Below are 24198 nucleotides of genomic sequence, written 5' to 3'. Positions count from 1 at the left end.
TCCTAAAATGAGCATCATTTGCAGACTAAATTCATGCTTTCCTTCAGACACTTCAGCTGTTGAGAATTCCTATAATACCAGCAAGCCTCACACATCCTACCTGTAATGGCTAAGCACTAGTTCCTCCCAAATGACCTTTCCCCATTTATACAGTCTGTCTATTGGTTGTGGGGAAGACAGCTCATTTTAAAAATATCTAGTCAGCCAGGCATGGAAAGCAATAGTCCTGCCTAGCCACAACATCTTAAGCCATGAAGCATGAGGTCTTTCTGCCTTTTTAGTATGTGTAAATATAAAAGCTAGCACAAGTCATAAAATTAATCAACCTTTTTTTATGACTTGTTGTGTTATATTCCTATTCCACAATCACCTCCCAAAAAGCAAGAAACAAGTGATACAGCACATATGTGACAGTAAAATAGTTGCCCTTAAAATCTGCTTTTACTGTTAGGATCACCATATTCAGCAAAGGATACAGTGGCTGAATTAATTACCCTTCATCTCTACCCGAAGACCACTGCTTCAAATCAAATAAATTAAATGGTGTTCTGATAAAATATATAATTTTTCTGCCTTTTGCTTTTTTTCCTTCTGGTGAAAGACAGACTAGCATAAACCAAAGATGAGGAAATAACTACTCTTTACACACGTATCTCATCAAGTATGTCATCTAGAAGGTGTTTCTTCTTCCTTCACTGAAATGTTGCTCAGCATCTTTGCTGGAAAACTGTATATGGGGGAAAGACTTCCCCTCCCCTCCCCCCGCAATCAACAATAAGTTTATTCAAGTAGCAATCTGTATGACTTTGCCATCACCATTATCTCTGAACAGATACTCTGAAGGCACTTTTCCATTACATCTAGCTCTACTCAAGGTATTTTTCTCTTTTTGTGATGACCATTTTCCTGGCAAAACTTGCAGGAAAAGGTGCCTGAAAGTTCAGACAACAATCCATAGTTTATTCTACAGCAGATACAAATTAAGTAACATAGAAAAACATATAATAATTTAGTATTATTGTATTATTATGCCAGAGGCAGAAAAAAGACACAGAATGACTTTAATACAGCTACTAGTGCCTTAATGTTAAAATCACATTCTTAGTTGTACAAGAAGGCCTAAAAAAACGTCCTGCAGCACTTACAGAATCCTCCTAGTGATGGTATCTAGATAGGAAGTTTCAAAGTCATTATTAAGAATTAGAGCTTAATGGTTTATTTTATTTTATTTTTGTTAGACAAAACTTGCATCTCTCAGTTTTTGGGAGCATAATTTTTAGATGGAATCATAGAACTGTTAGGGTTGGAAGGATGACCTCAAGGATCATCCAGTTTCAACCCCCATGCCATGGGCAGGGACCTCTCATACTAGAACAGGTTGGTCAGAGCCACATCCAGCCTGGCCTTAAAAACCTCCATGGATGAGGCTTCTACCACCTCCCTGGGCAATCTGTTCCAGTGTCTCACCACCCTCATTGGGAAGAACTTCTTCCTGACATCCAGTCTGAATCTACCCACTTCTATTTGTTCATTTCCTCTTCTACAAAGCAGCTAAGCAAAACATATTCATAATCAGTTAAAACCTCTTAGTTGTATACAGTTACAGAAAATGGATTTGGGGGTCCTTGAAGAACATTTAATATTTCAAAGAAAAGAGCATTACCTGTAGCTGTATTTTGGAAGGGTATACACCTGTCTTTTTGGACGGTGCCCTCAGGTAAGGAAAGGAGCTTTTTGGCAAGCACTGCAGAAATTGGTTGTACTAACAGCGTTGTGAGGTTCAGTCCATTTTGTCTGTAGATTCCATCTTGCAAAAGAGAAAGAGAATGGCAATATGATAAGTAAGAATTAGAAGAGTGTCTTCTGCATTAACCAAACAATAACAACAAAAGTATCTACAATGCAGCCCCAAACAACTGAGTTAGATAAGCAGCCATTATTTTGTACTTACCTTACTAAAAAACAGAATTTCCATCAAGACTGTGTGTCACACAACTACACACATGTATTTTAGTATTTGAGGAACAGTTCCACAAGAAAGAAACAGTTTGCATCTGTGGTGGGTTGAATTTTCCTTCTCCACATTAACCTTGCCAGACCAACTCAGTTGGAAGCAAATGAAAGCTGTATTTACAGGCAAAACTACAATCTACAGCAGAATGCAATGAATATGTACAAAATATACAGTATTTACAAATATTTACAAATAACAACACAAGAATCCCCCTGGTCAAGTGACCAGGGAAGCTGTCTCTTTGCTCCTCCCACTCCCTGTCCAAAAGGGAGAAAGGAGCAGAGAGAGTTGCTGTTAGACTTAACCAAAACAATGCAGCCAAGGTCAAGCAGAAGCAGGTTAGCATCTCTCCAGAGCCACGAAGCAAGAAGAGATGAGAAGCTCCCAAATTGTTTTGGGCAGGGTTGAAAATCCCTCAAAGTTGTTACTTCAGTAAATTGATGGTAAAATCTGTTTGCTGAAGCTTTGAGGGTCTATTTCTGGATTCAGAAATAATCTTAAAATGCCCATCAGAAGTGTGTAACTGAGACACCACTTTCTGTCTGTTGTTTGTCAACCTGCAGATTGAATTACTGTGGAAGTAAAGCTCGAAGTCTTGCAGACAAAAAGTATCTCTTCCCATTGACCCACAACTTGAGCTTCACACCTGAATAAACTGTGATAGCTACACTTTTGGGAACAACTTACAAGAGAAAACTTCTCACATTTAAAAATGGATGGCTTCACAATATAAGATGGACTCAGAAATATGGGGGGAGAAGGGGGGAAGGTTATAATATAGAAAGGGAGATTTAAGTTATCTGGATGAAAAACGTCCTAATAGGATGAATTCATAAAGACTTGCCTAGGCAGGTGGTAAAATCTCTACAACTGAAATCTTTTTAAAGGAAAGATTAAACAAACATCTGACAGGAATGATGTAGGTATGGTTGATCCCCTCTGTGAGGAAGGTGCTAGATTAGATGACCTCTTGACACCTTTCTAGGCTTGATTTCTACACAATTTTCTAGTGCCTGACCTTCCTGAACTATTTTTTTTTTTTTCCAAATATATTGGAATTACTGTTTAAAACATTAGTGAGAATTCCTTTCCCTCTGCCAGCCATTTATTAGTTGCCATGAGTACCTTGTTTAGGAGATTGAGGAAAGCTTTCTGCATCATGATTAGGATTCAAAACTGAAAGATTCAAGACCAATTTCCCCAGTAAAACACAGCACTCACTGGAAAAAAAACATAAGGGGTGGGGGGGGGGGGAGGTGGATTCTCTGGGCTACTAGTTAAAGCACAATCATTCAGTTTTTAAATAGTCATGGGCTTGGTGCTGTACCAGCTGCAAAACAGTGCGCTGCAACTTCATAAAGAAACCAGTTATCAGAAGAACTTTGCCAGACTCGTGCATGCTCTTTCTCTGCTGGATGCCAAACTCCTTGGAACACATTGTGCTTTCAGGATCTGTGAGCATAACAAATGATTTGAGAATAATTTAGATCTGAGATTTTACTTGTAATGATACTTAGTTTTACAGCATGAAAGTCTTCCAAGAAGCAGAATTCCTTCCTCTACACAAGTCTAACAGTCTCACCGTGCCAGGCCTACCTGCTATTAAGTATGGCTCTAGAGAACATACCGGAGGGCAAGAAAAATAAATGTGCTGATCAGTAATTGATAATTTTAGGAGCACAAAAAAAAGAGGAAATCTTTGGAAAGTTTCTTTGTAGGAAGCAAGAACTCCACTTCTACTTTTGCAATGACCATGTTTTGTGTTCTCTTTTTCAATGCAAGCACAAACCTTGAGCATCGGTATACATATGGCTCAGTCCGGGATACATACTTAGAACCTAGTGTTTCATAATATTGTTAACTTACTAGTATTGGTAATGTATTCTCAGATTCCTGCAAAGTTTTTACTGAATTTAACAATAATACATGTGTGCCATATGCCACTCAGTTCTGCTTTAAAGCACAAATTTACCACCATTTCAATCGTTTTTGTCAAGCCTGAAAAATCAGCCAAAATTAGCCAGTGTCACACTCCTCCAGTCAACAGATTCTTCAGTGTTATGCAGCCAGGCTTTTATTTATCTTTCTCCATAGCATTTGTGCTGCAAGAATAAACTTTCTGTTAATTTTTATTTAAATTCCAGATTCAGAAAAAGACTGGACAGAATACTGCATTTCATTGCCATCCATTCATTAAAGTCACCCTCCACCAGGATCTGATAAACCAAACAGTTAATAAATAGAACTGTCTAAAAGGTTTGCTGATAGAATTCATTAAAATAATTCCTTCTATGACCTGAAATTGTTTTAATGATGTCTGCTTCGAAATATGGATAAAAGAGTGAAGTCTGACTGAACACTGACCCATGATTGTACATACCCACATCTTTGACTTTCTGCTGCATTCATAATAGAGCAATATTAGTTTTGAAATATTTGAAGTGAATGGTTCATTAATTTTTCACCTAAAGCTTAATAGAAATTTGACAAACAGTTTTATCCTGAGTATTGACACCCCAAGCAGGACTTTACAGCAGACAATGAGAATAAATCAGAGCATAGAATAAAGTGTGCTTGGTCACTTAAGATGGTTCTGTCATTCAATTGCCTGAAGTGAACAGTTCAATGCATTTCTGTGCAAGAGGTATTCTCCCACTTACTCATTCCCAGCACATCATCTGTGCTGCCCTCTGTCAACATTTGATCTTGTCTTAACCACAACAAACCCAAAGATGTATAAACTGACACATCATAGACATTTACAGCATTTGCCCTTTGAACTCATACACAGCTTCCTCCCTATCTTTGCTGGTAAATTCAAGAGCTGTTAGGCTTCTATTGCTTCTCATGAAGCTAGTCACAATGCACCTCCTGGCAAAATCATTTTATCTGTATTATTCTGACTTACAACTACCCATATGCCCAGACTGAAAGAGACTGTGTGGTGCCTACAACAGGGAGTCTGCAGCAGCTGACTGGTGGCTCCAGGTACTAAAACAACATCACCACTGCTAATGATAATAATTTAGTATACAGCAGCTATTTTATTACATCTTCAGCATTTTTAAGACCAATTATGACTCTTCCTACTCAAAAAGCAGCCTTCAATTAAGTATTCACACTATCAATTAACACTGCTAGATAAGGTTTGACATTGGTACATTCATGATACACAAAGATTTCAGGGGTTGCTGTGGCTGCTCATTTTGCACATTGGTCTTACAATGGACAGTTGCACAAATTAACACCTTTTCCTATGACAAATCTTTGTTGACTTTTTGATAGCACTATCACTACAAGTATAGGCATACTCAGCTGAAATGGCAGGATTTGATTCAAGCAGATTCTAATACATATATCCCATCTAACCTCTGATGTAAAATTCAACCATCTGCTACACCTCACAAAGTCACTGACAATTTTTTTTTCCCTTCCTAAATGTCCTCTTTGAATATAGGAAGAGAAATAAACTGATTCTGGCTGCCACTTCTTATTGTAAATGGATACAGTGAGAATCAAGAAAAGCTGACGCTGTACTCCAAGCACTTACAAAGAGGAAATTCTGGGAATTTCCACTTATGCACAGTATTTGGACTTTCAAAGTCAGACACTTGTTTTTCTGCATATGAAGTCAAATGGAAAAACTATTCCTTCATCTCTCTTAAGTAAAGAGAATGGTGCTGATCATCCTGTGGTTCTTAAAATCGAAGTTAGGTGGATTTTATTAATATGACAGAGACCATAGCTTCAGCCTTGGAGAGTATATTCAGAGTTGTAAGCTAAAAGTATCAGCAAGGATAAGAAAAATGAATGGTATAGAAAACTGTTACTCAAGAGAGGAGCAGAACCTGGAGCAGATGTCCACAGAGTAGAAGTGCTAACAGCCCCTTTTCCTGCTATGACTTTATTCAGTTCATCATGAATTATCCACTAGAATTACAGTGTGGAACATATGTCAGTTTTGAAGTACTTTGCTTCACTAGCCACTGGTAGTAACGCGGAAGAAGAGGAAAACATTTGCTTCTCTTTTGTAAGAAAAGAACTTTGAAATTCTGCAACCAGGGATTTTTAACAGCAGCCCCAAGTAAGGATGTTCAAAGCAGCTTTACAGGCAATGAAGCATGAGATGATGAACTGTTCTGCCAACTACAAGAGCACCGCGGCAGCTTGCATTTCAGGATGCACAATTCACGTTATGGACAAGGGATGCTTAGAACTATGTAGTGCTTTGGCATATGGGCGAGAGAGACAGATGTGCTTAGAAAGTGCTTATGCACATTTATAGAAAACACAGAACTTGAAGGCAGTGAGGATCACCTAGAAGGAAAATAAGTCTGAGAGTCCTCAAAGTACCTGACAAACATTGTCAAGTTTTTCTTCACACTGGTGGTGGATAAAGAAACATCTTTAAAAACATAGTTTGTAAAAAAATAATCCATGATCTCATGAGCTACAAAGTTTAGAAGTCAAAGCTACCACACCACCTGGGACAAAATCCTGGGAGTTAACACGACCATACTTTCATTGATATATATACAAAAGTACAGATAATATAGGGATATTGTTTTGCTTTATAAAGTCCATTCACTCCACTCTGCTTACACTACATTTTACCAATGGAATGGAGGGAAATTTGGGTATATAGTACCCAAGATTGTCTCTTTAAGCAGATTTTTATTGTTCTTATAAGTTAAAGTAGAAATTCTGTAGTTGATAGGAGAAGAAAACATTCCTCTAGAACCCAATGTCACATTTTTTCCTTCCCTCACAAGGAAATATGCTTAACCAATATGAGAGAGGAAAAAAATGTAACTGCCCTGTCTCTTAGTGTAAATCACTCTTGTCTTAATGCATACTTAATGTACTTTACAAATACTGTCAGGCTTGTTTCTTGTTAAGATAAATTGAATAAAAAGCAACACATTTATTTTGTAAAAGCAAAACTGCTTTGACAGGCTGACGCAAAAACATCACATTAATCCCCCCCTGTTCCCTTCCAGAATTATTTAATATAGTGGCAAAAATGAAAAAAAGACAAAACAAAATCCCCCCAAAAAAAAAACTTTTCACAGTATTCTCATCATCTGGTATCCTCTTTCCACTTAGCTTGTTATAGTGGCTAATCATTAAAATGACACAAAGTGGCCAAAATAGAGCAAAATTGCGTAACTCTTCTACACCAATTGACATGGAAGTATATTTTTTTTTCCTTATTATGTAGCCTCCAATTGTATAACCACTAAGTCATAAAAAGGAAAGAGCAGTTCCTCCAGACATTACAAAGGGCTAAAAGATTCTTATGTGCGTGTTACAATGGAAATTAACGGGAGAGAAAGGACAAGGTAATTCTCACTTCTCCCTGTGTTAGCAAACACTCATTAAATTAAGAACAAAAGCACTGAGGTAGGAGCCCACAGTGAGGGAAAAAAGTTATGATGATAATGCAGCATCTCTTGTATTGTGAGTGGCTAAGTAGTTTTCCCCCAGTTTATGGTTAGTTGTATTACTTGGCTAGTTACTCTCTCTCTTTTGAAGAAGGATGAGAATAGGTAAAATACATGTTTACTTTATGTTTGCACGGCAGAACCAAAGATTTCTCTCCCTCCTGCAAAACAAATCCAGGTAGCCACCAAACACAACAGTGGGACCATTAAGTCACACTAGTAGATAAGGCACAAAGCACCTCCTGGTTTCCTGCTAACCATTTCAAGATATAAGCACCTTTGGCAGATCTGAGAGTTAAAGGGCTGGTCTTACAGCTTGTACCCTCATGAAATAAACTTTGATTTTCTACACTGATGATGGCCACTGTAGACAAAACAAACGTGGAAACGAGACACTGGTACAGATTTCCTTCCTTTCAGTGATGATCAGGACTACTAACAGCAAAATAACTGTCTTGCTTTAGGTAAAATATGTTTGCAGCAGCCAGAATGTACGTCAGGTTAAATACACCATCATTGTTCTGGTGATGAATAAGCACGGAATCCTGTCTACCCACAACAATGAGATGTATTGCTAATAAAAATAATAAAATCCTTATAACACTCTACAAGGAATGGAATGGAAATAGAAAATCTCTAAGAAAACAGTGGAAATGACAGGTTTAGGATGCCAATTATATTTTTTACAGCCTGTAGGGTGCTCTGTAATGACTCAGAACCATGTGCTGTCTAGATGTATTTGGTGGGTAACGTGAAATAAAATTGCATATGTTATCTGTGGTACATTATGCTTTTCTTACACTGATAGAGATGTCTAATTTGTTTTTCCCTATTTGTTCGAAATCAAAGAAAAATCACATTTTGGCTTCAGTTTGATGACATAGGGAGACACACAAAGGTTTGAAGTCTCCTCTCTTTCCCATAGCTTTTTACTTGTCTCCTCATGCTGCAATGCCATTCATTGTGTCAACACAGCTCTTTCAATGGCCATACTAAGCAGCACATCAACAAACTTTTTCTCAGTTCTTTAAAGCTAGATCAGTGCCCCAATCCACATCACAGCAGTGCTCTTCACAGATAAAACAGTAAAGTAGGAGGTAAACTGGGGCAAGGAGGTAGATTGGGTGGCAAGAATGTCTTGGATTCCTCTCAAAGCCTTGTATTGTCAAACCATAATGCCAGAGGATATTCTTGTCCTCTAGGCCACAGAGACTGTTCCTTGGCACAGAAGGATAGTTAAATCATAGAATCAATAAGGTTGGAAAAGACCTCAAAGATCATCAAGTCCAACCTGTCACCCAAGACCTCATGACTACTAAACCATGGCTTCAAGTGCCATGTTCAGTGCCTTTTCGAACACCTCCAGGGACAGGCGGTGGACACCTCCACCACCGATTAAAAAGGCACTTGCAGGTAAAATAAACAAATAAATAAATGAAACAATCTTTATCGTTTCTATTATATTTAGATTTCTGGGTTTTTTTGGTTTTTTTTTTTGTTTTTTTTTTTTTTTTGGTTTTTTTTTAAAACCAGTGTGTATGGTGATTAGTAAGGGGCACCACTTAGTTTACATTTAAAAATCAGAGCCTGATAATACAATCCTCATGGGGTGAGGGGGGAGTGAAGAAAAAAATGTTACTGTGTTAGAGTCTGGTTTATGAAAGAACTATCTGGTAAATCCAGCACAATCAGGCAGTAATTGAGTAATAACTGGTGAGAAATGAGACGTTAATCACAGGTCAGATCCTAATGGACAGATGATTGCATACACATGTAATTGGAATCAAAAGCAATGAGAATCCCCTTGTCAGCCTATGGACTATTTTCAATGCTGAATCAGCCCATGGACTATTTTCGATGCTGAATCACAGAACAGTCACTAAACCAAGCCTACTGCATATATTTTTGGTTCCCTCCTGTAAGGGTTTTAGCAAACCAACAGTATGTCTTCACTGTCTGTCCCCAGGTAAAAGTGCTGCTTTACGTATGCTCTGTTGACTCAGACTTCAATAATGATTGCTGTTCTGCTGATACTTTGGAACATTTCTGGCATGGTGTATGAGGTATTTATTTTTCTTCTGTACAAATCTTCCAATTTAAAATAATTCTATGCTGTTGCACTCTGGTATTAGAGGTAGCAGTTAGGTTGGTTTTTGTTCTTTCTCCTTTTTATCGCTACACTGTGTTAATGAGTGTCAAATCAGGACAGCCTAGATCACTTTCTCCTCTCATTCTGCATAGTTTGGTAGCTTCCCCTTGCCACATTTGTTTTCCTACCAGCAAAATATTTGAGGTTCTTCATTCATTACTGTAGATATTAACATTTCATTTGTAAAACAAAAAAAATTTGCAATCCCTTACTTTCTCCTTTGACTGCCATCTGCTAAGCTTCTCCTCAGAGAAATTAGCAAGTTTCCATATTGGAGGTCTGAACTGCAAATATGCCATCATCTGCAAAACTTATGAAAATAATCCCCACTGGAAAAGATAATAGTTTCATATGAAATTACCAGAGAAGATTGAAACATAAACAGGGCATTATCCAGATGATATATGAAGGCTGCTCATGGATTCTAAAACAACAGAGCAGTCTGAACAACATCAGAACTAGAGAATAGTTGAACTTGGAAGGAACCTGCAGGGATCACTGAGTATCAAGCAGCCAGCTCATGGCAGCTAACCACAGCAAGTTGCCCAGGGCATTGTCCAGTGCATTTCTGAGCATCTCCAAGCATGGAAATACCATAAGCTCTCTCAGCAGCCTCTTCCAGTGCTTGCCATCATAAAATAGTTTTCATTATGTTTAAAGTGAATTTCCTGTATTTCAGTTTTCTCTTCCATTACCTGAATACCACTGGAGAAGAAACTGGTTCCACCTTTTTCAACTCCCATCAAGTATTTAGACATATTTACAAGATCTCCACAAGTCATCTCTGCTCACGAATAAACAATCCCACATCTCTCAGTCCTTTCTCCAATGCCAGATGCTCCAATCACTTGGTCAGCTTCACTGCACTCACTTCACACCATCCAGGTCTCTTCTGTGTGGTGGAGGCCAGAACTGGACCCGGCACTCCAAGTGCTGTTTCACCAGTGTTAAGTGGAGGTGATTCATCACCTCTCTCTACCCACCGAGAATTCTTTTCCTTATGCAGCTCAGAATGTTGTCGGCCACCTTTGCTTCAAGGGCATGTTGCTGGCTCATGCCTGACTTGTTGTTTACCAGGACCTGCAGGTCCTTTTCTGCCAAGCTGTGTTCCATTCAGTCATCACTCAATGGTTACTGGTGTGTAAGCTTCTTCCTCCCCCATAAAGAACATTGTCTTTCCTGTCGTTAACTTCATGAGGTTATTGAGGTCCCCCTTGAAGGGCAGTACAGTGATATGCTGTGCTGAGCTGCATGAAGAACAGCAACCCTGAAAGTTCAGATGAATGCACTGACTAGAACTAGATTTGGAATGCTTCCTAATCAGTGATAGCAGACCCTGACTTTGTACACAACAAATATAACAGGCTGAGACAGGGAAACACTGCCAGTGGTACACTTTGGATATTAATCCTTAAGCTACCAGGGACACAGCTGTCTGAATCAAGGGTCTCCCCAAGATGTTGCAAAGCATTGCAGTAAAAAGCACTCATTTTCTATTTGAAGTGCCAATACAGTTTCTAACTCGTAACTTAAGACTCCACATATAAGAAGAGGTGAATTTAAAAACACACTAAACCCAAAACATTGTGGGAATTTGAGGTAACAGTGGAAGTCAGACACGAGTTAGTGCTGCTTTATTGTTTTGGGGGGTTTTGCAGTGTTCCTCAGAGATATAAACACTGATACTTAATTTACTTAATAACTTGTTTATGCATTTGCAATGTTTTATTATGTTCACACTGACTACTGTAACTGCTGTACTCAGCTTCAGAAGACTGTTACAAACACCCATGAGGGCTGGATTTTACTTTGCACATAACTAATATTCACAGAATCACAGAATGTTAGGGGCTAGAAGGGACATTGAAAGATCATCCAGCCCAACCCCCATGCCAGAGCAGGATCACCTCTACCAGATCACACAGGAATACATCCATGTGGGTTTTGAATATCTCTAGAGCAGGAGACTCTACAACCCCCTGAGCAGCCTGTTCCAGTGTTCATCACCCTTACAGTGAAAAAAAATTTTCCTCATGTTTCCATGGAACTTTCTGTGCCTCAACTTCCACCCATTGCCCCTTGTCCTGTCATTGGGCATCAATGCGCAGAGTCTGACTCCATCCTCTTGGCACTCACCCTTTACATATTGATAAACATTAGTTTCCTCTTAAAAACTCCTAATGGAGTCCTTGGCCCTAAATGATTCCTGAACCACCTCTCGTAAAAAGCTTGCATCCTCACTGAGGCAGCAGACAGAACTGAGCTTGTGCTACCTGAGATGAGCATGCAAAACCATTTTATTGAAATGACAGAGTCGAGGGACCAGTTAATGCTTAGGCTAAACCACTTGAAACTCAAGGACAATTTGAGTTAGGAGGATCAGAGGTAAAGGCAATTTGAAACAGAAAAGAAAATGAGGCATTAATTGAAAAAAATAATGTAAACAAATTCCTGTCAAAAAAAGCAGGTTTAAAGCATTGTTTGTAACTAAAGAATGCATGTTATCCTTATTTTTTCAATCCCTTCTTCTTTCAAAAGAAATAAAAAGCAAGACTCACTACAGCTGCCTCAGAGAACATACTCTTCCTAGCTCCTTTCTTACTGCAAGATTCAAAGGACGCTGCAGCATTGAACTGTCCTTTGTTCCTTTCTATAGTATTAAGTGTGGAGAGCTCACTCAGGTCACAGGCAAATCAGGAAATCCATTCTTTTTGTTTAGGTTTGTTTTTTTAAAGTTTTACTGCAAAGAACATAGAAGAAGCCCTAAAGAAGAGTGCAGAAGAAGAAATCAACACATATCTGGTTTCACTTAGACTTTCCCCCTGAAGTTTAAAGATATCTAGAAGCATAACAAAATATAGAGAAGACTGACAGAAATGCCTATGCAAATCTTAACTCTTCATAGCAGCTGCATCTCAACCAAACCACTGCCACAAAGCAGCTGTCTTCTATATTTTGTTATTAGAAGAGTTATCAGAAAATATTTCATATTTGGCACTACTTTCCTGTAAAGTACTTGCAATTTGCTTGCAGCAATTAAATTGTTTTCACAAAGTGAAACCACAATGCACCAGATTGTCCTCTTCAGATACATGTAGCTCCATGGAAGAACATTAAGCAAACTACCTGCAAAAACTGTACCAAGTAGAGGAACTGTTTATACTACAGATCAGAATCAGATCAGATCAACATTCCTCAGTTCATTTTTTCATCAACATAGCAGGTATTTGTAATGGTCATACCTTGATACTTTTATAAATGTGAGCGGTGCTAAAAAGACACATTGCTGTTAAAAACTTATTCTTCCACGACATCTCCAAGGACTAGCCCTGTCTTTGAAGATGGGACCTCAGTGTGTGAAAGATCCACAGCATCCACATCTATCCAGAAGACTCTTGAAAAGTCTGATGCTACAGAAATGCATGAATTCCAAAAGTACTTGGGACTCAGAACTCTGGAGCTGTGTCTGGATCTCATGGCAAAAACCTATTACACAACTTTCTGGTTCAGTAATTAAGACAGTGTGATGGCACAATTACCCTAATCAGCCTACAAATCCATGCACATGCACACATACGCACAGACACAAACCTTGTCCTGCATGAAACAGAAACCCCTCTAGCTGCCACTGAAAGTGGCTGCTTTAGAACTAGAAGCAGCATAGTCATGTTTCTGGAGAGCGTAACATGGAGAAATAAAACTTCCCTCTAAGTAGAGCTAAGCAGCTCTGATGTGTTGTTCTACTAACACAAGCCTCACCCAGGATGTCCTCAATGTGAAAGACACAGCCTTACATCACTTAATCATTCCTGTAAAGTTCATTCAGCACTGTATTCAAACTATATTTGATAACCTAGCCTTCAATGTTGCCTCTATGCTGATTCTAATACTTTACTGCCACAATTCAGTTCCATGGATTTCTTGCCTGAAGTTACACAAAGGTGCAGAAAGCAGGTAAGCTATCACCATGGCTTTACAGTAGATGAATAGATGTTCTTCACTCAATCACACTGACAGGCAAAAGCACAAACAAATATAGAGAAATATGGCTCACTGAAAGAGATGAAGACATACATATAAAAAGAACACATGGACTCTAATAACAACCTAGGTTAAAGCAGTTATTTTCATAAAAGGAATGTGTGACAAGTAATCATCACTGCTATGCTATTTCATCGCATTCTTAGCATGGCTAGAAATAAACAGATGCCACATTTGTAAATTTCATTGGCACTGTTCCATTAAAGTGACACTTGATGTATCACACACTTGCCTCTACAGTATGTAACATCATTCTTTTTTTGTCACAGGTGTGTAAACCAGCATTTGCAGTTTTATAATAAACTATTTCCGTCCTATAGCATAGTAAGAAAGTTGCATTTTGTCCTCAAGGATCTGTTTTCTGCTCAGAAAAAAACCCAAACATTTATAGTCACCCAAAGACCAAACACTATTTTCCCATTTTCCCGTGCACTTGTTGCAGTCCTTTCATTCTCAAACATGGTGTGGGGTATGCGGGCATCTAAGCTGGTGAAACAGACCTGAGCTATTTAGTTGTCCATTATTGTTCATTATAAGGCATTTCTTAACCTGATTTCAGGTTACCAATTCATAACTTCATTTTGCTGCCTACAGTTCAACTGCAGTAAACAAGTCTACTATTTAACAACAAGATCAGAAGGCAAAAATACTACTTTAGTCTGTGGATACTGCTGAAATTTTTTAGTGGGCTTTTACTTCATGTGTGGCCTTTCCACAAATATCAATAATTATGAGGAAAAAGATTAAAATGCTGTGAAACAAAAAAGTGTACTACATGAAAAAGCATAAACTATTACTTTTATTACCATTTAAATTAAAATTAAACTTTACATATCTTTGTTTTAATCTTATTAAGCAATTTTATGTCCTGTTAACTTCCAAAAAGGAACTGAAAATGGCATTCCAAGCATAGGGAGAGCTTACTTTCTTGACAGTCACAGTCATCTCTGTCACCAGTGCTAAGTACATAGTCACAAAGCTAGCTGCTAAATGCATTTTAATTAAGAAGATGTTTATATACAAGGCCATGCATTCTACTTGCATTGATGGGATAGAAAACACAGAAATGAAGAAAAATAAGTTCTCTTCCAAAAAATCAGGCCCCTTGATTCAATTATCACTATAATCTGATCTTGCTTTTGAGTGGCAGCTGAAAAAAGTGGCAAGACTCTTGAGAAGTATTAAAGGGCTAAGAGGAATTCCAGAAAAAGGAAACTTGAAACAATTAATCAGACAAATTGTTTAATATATTAATATGAATTCACTACAGGATACTATTTATCTCCCTTACAGAATTCTTCTGTACATATAATTAGATAGTACAGAGCCTGTATTGATGAGACATCACGTACCTATAAACCTATTTAACTCAATCCAAAAATTAGATTTTGAGTTATGTATAAAAATTTGTTTAATCATAACTTCCCTATCAAAGATTATTAAGCAGAATAAGGCATTGCCTTAGATTAACTGGGCTAATCATAATTCTCTTAAAATTCTTTCAATAACTTTCTGTCTCCAGCCGTAAGTAAATATTTCAGATTCCATTTGTTAACCTCTAGTTTAAATCCCCAAGACAAAAAAAAACATCCAGAAGCAAATCTATTTAAAATCTGATGGAAAATGCTGTATTTTTCTACCACTAGTTGGAAGTGTGCTCATTAGTGTTGGTTCCCTACATTGTGGCTACTGAATTCTAAAGTGGGCCAATTTTATTCTGTTCCGAGAAAGTCTTATTCAACACAATAGAAACCTCCACGCACAGTCACAACTATGAATCCAAGCACTGCTGTGGTTTTTTTTTCCTTGAAGTCCTTGCCACTGATGTGCTTTTTGGGCTCTGCCTGTAGTTGTAATTTTCAAGCTTTAACCAAAACGTAGGTGTTCAAGAGGGGATTGGACGTGGCACTTAGTGCCATGGTCTAGTAGTCATGAGGTGCTGGGTGACAGGTTGGACTTGATGATCTTTGAGGTCTTTTCCAGGAGAGAAGGAGACTCAGGGGTGACCTTATTGCTCTCTACAACTACCTGAAGGGAGGCTGTAGACAGGCAGATGCTGGTCTCTTCTCCCAGGCAGCCAGTACCAGAACAAGAGGACAAAGCCTCAAGCTGCACCAGGTGAGGTTTAGGTTGGAGGTTAGGAAGACGTTCTATACAGAGAGAGTGATTGCCCATTGGAACGGGCTGCCCGGGGAGGTGGTGGAGTCACCATCACTGGAGGTGTTCAGGAGGAGACTTGATGGGGTGCTTGGTGACGTGGTTTAGTTGTTTAGGTGGGTTGCATTGGTTGATAGGTTGGATGCGATGATCTTGAAGGTCTTTTCCAACCTGATTTATTCTATTCTATTCCAACCTTATTGATTCTATGATTCTAAAACTTCACAGTAAGCATGATTGGCCATTGGAATTTCTTGCCCAGGGAGGTGGTGGAGTCACCATTGCTGGAGGTGTTTAGGAAAAGACTGCATGGGGTGCTTGGTGCCATGGTTTAGTTGATTAGATGGTGTTGGATGATTGGTTGGACACGATGATCTCAAAGGTCTTTTCCAACCTGGTTAATTCTATTCTATTCTATTCTATTCTATTCTATTCTATTCTATTCTATTCTATTCTATTCTATTCTATTCTATTCTATTCTATTCTATTCTATTCTATTCCCATGTTTTCTTAGTCATACATAGATATATCATGTTCAGGGTTGATATTATACAAGTTATTCCATTTAGACTAAAAGCTTGTTTAAAATCATCACTGCACACAGGTTTGGAGGGGAAAAGGGAAAAGAAGGGGGCTGGGAGAATGATCTTTTTCTTTTGAGAGAAGTATTGGCCACATTCAGTGTGCATGGAATGCGCATTAGGTACCTTGGACCTTGTGTTTTTTTTCATTAAATAGTTCTAAAGGGACTTCATTAGGTCAAAAGAGGAAATAAAACTGTGTTTTTCACTGATATTCAACCCTACACTCAGGATAGCTCCTGAAATACATGATTGACATGAAATAAATCCTGCATGGAAAAGACAGAACTCTAGACTGAAACCTCCTTCATCCATTTCTTAACAAAAAAACCCATGGTGAGATACAAATATGGCAGCTTTTCCTCCAGCTGCTGAAAATCTCTATATTCCCTGCAGGAGAAACTGATTTTATTATGGTCAGATAACCTGATACTTTCAACTATGGTCAGCTACCTGAATTAAAGCTGACAGCTTACAATTGGAATTTCCTCACATAAGAAAAGTAAATAGCACACTGAATAACCATGAGGCTGAAATAATTCAGATTCATTTCTGAAAGTGTTAAGAGCAACCTTGCAAATCTCCCATTCAACTGAAAGCACTATGTACCTATTTACTGCTCTGCTAAGGTTCACCACATGTAAATTATATTATTGAAACCTGTAAGAAAGATGCAGGAAACTGCCTAATGTGGTCAACTGACTAAATATTTTCCTGTCTTGGATTAATTCAGCAGTTGTGAAATTAACCTTCAGAAAATGCTCTCAAAAAGCATCAGACACTAACTCTGTTTATTCAGCTCCTGTGACAAAGGGGTATAACATTTGTTGCATTGATCATTACTTACTGTTGCTAATTAGGTCCTATTATTACTGTCAAGAATTTTGAGAGCTCCCAAAGGAAAACAGAACAAAATGTTAACAAGCTGTGTAAAAAAAATCCTGTACATTGAAGTATCTACACACAGTAAGGTATTTTTCACCACAAGGGTTTTGAAAATCTGGAACACACCCAGAACAGGACAGGAATTAGAATAGAATGGAACAGAATTAACCAGGTTGGAAAAGACCTTTGAGATCATCGTGTCCAACCTATCATCCAACACCATCTAATCAACTAAACCATGGCACCAAGCACCCCATCCAGTCTCTTCCTAAACACCTCCAGTGATGGGGACTCCACCACCTCCCCGGACAGCCCATTCCAATGGCCAATCACTCTCTCTATGAAGAACTTCTTCCTAACATCCAGCCTAAACCTCCCCTGGTGCAGCTTGAGATTGTGTCCTCTTGGTCTGGTGCTGGTTGCCTGGGAGAAGAGATCAACCCCCATCTGGCTACAACCTCCCTTCAGGTAGTTGTAGAGAGCAATAAGATCTCCCCTGAGCCTCCTCTTCTCTAGACTAAGCAACCCCAACTCCCTCAGCCTCTCCTCATAGGGCTTGTGCTCCAAACCCCTCACCAGCTTTGTTGTGAATTCTGGTACCCATCAATCTAACATTTTTTTTTGCAAAGCAAAACAGCACATTCTAGCTTCTAAAGTAACCAAACCAACAAAAGGTGCACAGTAAATTCAGTGGTCAGTGCTAACTACACCATATGCATTAAACTATATACCAAGCGTGAGTGAAAGGGAATAGAATGGCTGATGCCAACCTAATTTAATATACAGGGAAAATGAGACTGGCCAAGGATAACTTTTCTGGGAAGTGGTCAGGAAGAAGACTCACACTAGACAAAAATGTCTTTTTGTTAATGGTTAAATACATGCATATTAACATCAAATCTGAATCTCAAATCATAGTGCCAGCATTTGTAGCAGGAGACAAATGGAAATAAAAATGTGAATTCTTACATATTCCACTGAAATCTCTCTTGTCCTTGAAAATGAAATGGGGAGTGGGGAGGAATCTCAAACAGAAATTCAACCTCTTTAGATAAATTACTTAGCTGTAGAATGATCCATAACATAGCCAGGACAATATATTAATCACAAGGACTATTTGAAGTAAATAGTACTTTGAAAAGGATGTTAAGAAGATACCTATGGATTAATGTCACAGGAAGGTAAAGCTGGAAGCTGGAACGTGGCACTTAATCCAATTGTGTTCCTGCCATGGCTATATCACAAAGCTATGTAAGTGGAAAGAGAATACCAAATGACTTCTGGCAACATTCTCATCAATAATACTGCAGCAGCTAGAGAGTTCAGGCTTCAAGACAACTCTGCATTTAGAGTCTAATACTGAAGATTTGTATGATTAGCATGCAGCTCACCTATATTCATTTGCAAAATAAGTTCCAGAAGGTGTCTGTAACTATACTTAGGACACTTGGATAAAGAAATAGGGTAAAGAGGTAAGCTGTCACATTTAGTGAATAAGGATTAGAAATTCACTGTGGGAAAAGGGACTTCTATATTCCTTGGATCTGTAGCTAGAACCTGTATTAACATAAATGGATTGTCACACTCTGCATTCATATGAACGAGTTCTTAAGTAAAATCCAGAGTTTAGTCAGGCTTAGTTATTTGATAGATTGGCAAATAGAAAACATAATGTCAATGGAAGCTTTTCCACATATTTATGTCTTTTCCAGTTCAAGGTCTGATTTAAAAGCTCTCTTAAAAGTAATTTATTCAAGAAGTGGAAATATTTTTCTAGTCAAACCTTTTACCACAGTAAACATCAGTAGGAACAAAAATCAAGATTTCAAAAGTGGGCCATATTTTAAGTTCCTTTCACTTCAAAGATAAATCACCCAGACCTACCTTAATTTCTCTAACAATCAACTTTCTCTTGGCAACGTTTTTAATTCAGAAGGAACTTTTAATAAACAAATAAAAAGCAGAGATCATGTACATCATGCAACCTCCCTGTAATGTCTAAGGATTTCTTACACATCACTTAAGAAATACTTTCCTAAGATACTTCATGTAAGGTTTCTTCCTCTCTTCCTCCCTTCCATAGGAGAAAGCCATCAAGTCCCCAGAGTTTCAACCTGAAGTCTCACAATGGATGTAAACTACAGCACAAGAAGTTTCACCTCAATATTAGGAACAACTTCTTTACTGTAAGGGTTCTTGTGAGACCTGTGCTACATTGTATGGACTTGTTCTGGTAGGGACATTGGACTCAATGATCTCCAGAGGTCACTTCCAACCCCTAATATGCTGGGATCCTTGCTTCAGCAGGACTAAAGGGCACATAAGTCTAAAACTTAACTGAGCATCTGACCACAAACATGAACATTGCATTGTGCTTTAAGAGAGTTGCTCTTTATTTTCCAGGCAACATCATGCTACAAGAGCTATATAATCTGAGTATGTTCAGAGTCACAGGATCAGAACATTTACTTGTATAAACTGCCACAATTTTACTGCAGTCAGTTTACACCTGCTTATGACTGACTGAACCAATCTTCATATTGACATTCTCAGGTTAAGATCCTGAAATGTGACTGGAAGCATAGTGTTTAACCTAAAATATTTTGAGGAATGTTTGGAATGTTCATTTTCAAAAAGCATTTCAACCTTCAAGGAAGTAAAGACTTGAAAAGTTATTTTCTGAAATGCTGCTGAGTCATCATTGGATGTTAGGAAGAAGTTCTTCACCATGAAGGTGGTGAGATGCTGGCACAGGTTGCCCAGGGAGGTGGTAGAAGCCCCACTCCTGGAGGTTTTTAAGGCCAGGCTGGAGGTAGCTCTGGGCAACCTGATCTAGTGTGAAGTGTCCCTGCCCATGGCAGGGGGGTTGGAACTAGATGATCCTTGAGGTCCCTTCCAACCCTAACAATTCTATGATTCATTAATCGTATTTAAAAACCTTGAGTTAAATATCTATAGCAGGTGCTCAGTTCAAGGTAGCTACTCTCAGATTGGCATTCAGACAGGAACTTCACTGTACCTGCAAAATAAGTAACTCCAGAGAACTGTATTACAATGCTAAGTACTTTTGGTACTTCCAAAGGCCAACTTCTCAAGTTGCTCTCAAACAGCAGGTCAACAGAGTACAGCTGGATTTGTCAATTATTTTGCAATAATGTGCATAGTGGTGTTTTGGTATTACCTACACTAAATATATTTGAGGTTTTCAAGCAGGATTTAAAGCAATCAAGTGCTAATCTGCAACACGAAAACGCTGCCTCCTACATTATTTGCACTCATTACTAGGATGAATTACCACAAATTTGCTGTGTTCTTTCTGTGTTTTTTCACAGTGTAATGTTACTGAAATGTATATGACTTGGACAAAATACATTTAGTTACATCAGTGCATGTTCGAAGTTTTTTGAAGATCTCCACAGGACAGTGTGTTCTGAATCTCAAACATTCGGAAGACAATGAAGCTGCTATTACTCACTAATTATTAATTAATGGAAAGTACCAGATGCTGCTGAAATGGAAACTACTTTTTGCTCCAAAGAGAACTTAAATAATATTTCCCAGATACCAAAATTATTAATGATCCTTTTGTAGTCAAGAGCTGTAGTACATTTTTCATTAATAGGCAGGGTTACTCAATGAATATTTACAGGTAAAAAACAGTTGCAATGGCTAAAGGGGAACATGACAAGAGGAGGTCCTCAAACATATCCCAAGATAATCTAACAATGTTAATCTCTACAGCATCCCCTTCCTAAAGCAAGGGATTCAGGCTATCTTGCACCAGCATATCTGCTATAATATAATCCTAACTTGGCAATGGTACCCTGGTCACATTTACCTCAAAAGGCAGATGTGATCCCCTTTGCTCCATTACTTTAGTTCACCATTTTAGAATAAAACCATACAGTTTACTAAAAAACAACTAAAAGCTACTTTCAGCATTTAATACAGAAATCAGAAGGGTAAAACACATGTTACATAGAGAGCAATAAAAGAATTAATGCTCTTGCACCAGAAAAACATTAACTTATATAAACCCTATATTTTAATGCAAAGTAAATAGATGCATTTGGAAAACACTTCTAGAATCGTATTAACTGCTCCTTCAAAACCAGAACAATATTCAGTAAGTATAAAAGTAGGTTAAAGTTGCAGGCGCAGCAGGGAAAATGTGCTAGTTCTGCTTACTGACAACAGAAGATTCTCTTTCAAATAACTGTGGGAATTAGGCTACAGTAAGTAACAAGTAATGGACAAATAAATAGCAAAATGCCATTCATAACGACAGACTGAAATGAGCTCTTCTTTGCTAATGTCTTCAAAAGGTTTAAACGCAATCAAGTAAGCAATGTAAAGGAGGGCACAATTCAGCTGAATTTTGCCAGCTCAGAAAGAGACTAATTTTGCAATCAGTTTTGCTATTAACAAGAACAGAAGAGTTTATCCAGGTCTTATAGTTTACTATCCTTCTGTGCAGTAACATTGCAGACCCCACCAAGGAGTGAATGGACGGAGCTAGAGATATATATGATCTGAAATATTTTACACTGCGAGTGGTGAAATGTGTGTGCATTAAAATCAAGAGTCAACTACAGGTAAAACAGTGTTTGAGTATTAGTCTAAAAAATACAATCAGCTATACTGCAACAACTGTTAAGTATCAAGAACTTTTTTCACAGGGGAAAGAATGAGTTATTCAGTTATCATACAAAAAGGAAACTGGATCTAATCCAAAGGGAACTTTGTATGATAATAGAGAAGAAAAATGTAAAGTGGAGGTAATGACAGCAGGGAAGGATGTGTGGACATGCATTGGCAAATTGAATTAATTCCCAAACACACAACTTCAAAACGTTTTCTGAAATGCTGTTGCCCCAGCTGCACAGATGTGACATTTTTTAACTTGACCTTGCGGTAACACAGGGTGGAAAATTCTGACTGAACTCTGACTCTAAAGTCAACAGAAAACTCCTAAAAACTTTAAAATGGCCAGAATTTTAGATTGTATCTCCAGCCCTAGGCATCTCTGGATTATTGATAATTCAGCTGTTTTCCTTGGAAAGAAAAACATAAACTTTTAGAGTACCACAAGTATTATAATACAGGTAAAAGATTACCAGATGGAACATGAACTGCCTTACCAGTAGTATTGTAGAATAAGAGTTTCAGTATGCAGCTGCAAATATTTCAGGCTTGCCTTAGGAAGCTTTGTCAAATCACAATTTTCACATTAGAATTTAATTTCTACTTTATTATATCAACATGAAACACAAAACACTGTATTTCTGAGGACAACCTTGGACACACTATAAAGAAAACTTACTGAAAACCACTGTAAGTTTATGCTTTAAGCAACAGAGGGAGGCAAATGTTAATTTTGCCAAATAGTTCCAGTATGAGCCCTGGGCTCATGACAGGAAGACATTGAGATATTACCTAGAACGCAACAAGGACTGTTAAAATATATACTTGAAAGAAAAGTATGTGCCAAGCTAGTAAAAATAGATTTTGCTCTTTGTTCTTATCTTGAAAGAAGATTAACTATGGATAAATTAGTAGAGAAAAGCCACAAGAGATGTGCTTTTAATGCTTTATTTTATTTCTTCTGTGTAGAATAAAGGAAGCAAGTTTTTAAATGATCTGTAAATGAGGAAAGAAGAGGGAATCATTACCAGGATGATGAGGCAGATGAAGTAATGTAGAGTAAAGGGGATAAACCAGACGAAAATGAAGTACCACAGGGCATCTCCACATTGAGGCCATAAGAAACATGCAATGATGGTCATGGGATAATTTAACTGTTGAAACAGGCTATGTAGAAATCTGGTACTGAAAAAAGTTAAACAAAACATCCAAATTTTAAACATTTTTTTTTTTTTCAGAAGGGACAGAGTTTCTTCTAATTTTATACCATTTAAATTATTCTGAAGATGAACTGAGGCACAGGTACTTCCCACCATTAATTTTAGTCACTGATTTTACAACTGATTCTGAAATTAGCTCTCCATATTTAATATGATAATCAAAATTATCTTAACCCTAAAGTAGCTTTCATTATTTCATGACTGAACTGCAAATACATTTAAAAGCCCTCACTAATGATCAAGCTTTCAAGTAAACTAAGATAGGATTTCCAGTACTATCAGGTAGTGATATCCTGTCTAATAATAACCTGGAGGTAACATCCTGAAGTACACCAGCACATCACACTAGCTCTACTCTAACATTAAATCTAAGCAGAAACAAAAAATATGTAGGCGCGTATTGAAGGGCATCTTTTAAATAGCATTAATCAGCATAAAAGAAGTATCTAAGTATAGATAAAAACTCTGTTTTTTAAACAGAGTTTGCAACTGGACCCTTATATATACACAGGGGAGTTTTCATCCTGAAAGCCACGATGCAGTATGAATCACCTACATGGGGTACATTCATGGCTCAGTTATTCAAGCACACAAAGTCTCTGCTTGGGTATTGTTCTAATTGTTAGCCCTCACACTGAAAAATCCATCAGTTGGGTAAAATATAGCAAAGGAATTGAAAAAGATGCAATCTACAGAAAGCATTTGACAGTGGGAACATTGATGTTTTCTTTACCAACAACGAAAAAGACATTATATGATAATTCAAAGTAAAATACTGATGGGAGCATACAAACCACAAACCATCAGTGAAATATACAAATCACTGGCCTGATAGCCTCAGCCCTGACATTTTGCCTGACATTTTTGAAACAACAGAGGCTTTCCTTCCACGGGTGTCAGGCATTTTGTTCCTCTCTTTAGTCAAAATAAGTGGCAGAGATGCCTTGTGAATTGAACTTTTCTTCTGGATGAGCACAGTCAGTCTCTGCAATTAGAACGCAAGTCTCAAGCCGAAACAATTTGCTGAATAAAGCTTAGCTTTTGCAAATTACAAGTGCAAGAT

The 24198-nt window shown here is 37.9% G+C and overlaps 1 protein-coding gene across 5 annotated transcripts in view; it reads right to left on the bottom strand.

Annotated features, from left to right (window-relative positions):
* Positions 1-24198, bottom strand: part of NAALADL2 (N-acetylated alpha-linked acidic dipeptidase like 2) — a 519424-nt gene that overhangs the window by 146769 nt on the left and 348457 nt on the right. For all 5 annotated transcript variants that reach the window (XM_068145027.1, XM_068145026.1, XM_068145030.1 and 2 more), the window contains one exon: positions 1664-1807. In XM_068145027.1, coding sequence (XP_068001128.1) covers positions 1664-1807 — 144 coding nt within the window. The remainder of the gene's footprint in view (positions 1-1663; positions 1808-24198) is intronic.

The sequence above is a fragment of the Melanerpes formicivorus genome, unplaced genomic scaffold, assembly GCF_026170545.1.
Source record: "Melanerpes formicivorus ecotype bairdi unplaced genomic scaffold, bMelFor1.0.p_v2 SCAF_12, whole genome shotgun sequence".
NCBI lineage: Eukaryota > Metazoa > Chordata > Aves > Piciformes > Picidae > Melanerpes > Melanerpes formicivorus.
Note: the sequence above shows the minus strand (reverse complement) of the source record. Positions and strands in the feature narration are given on the sequence as shown.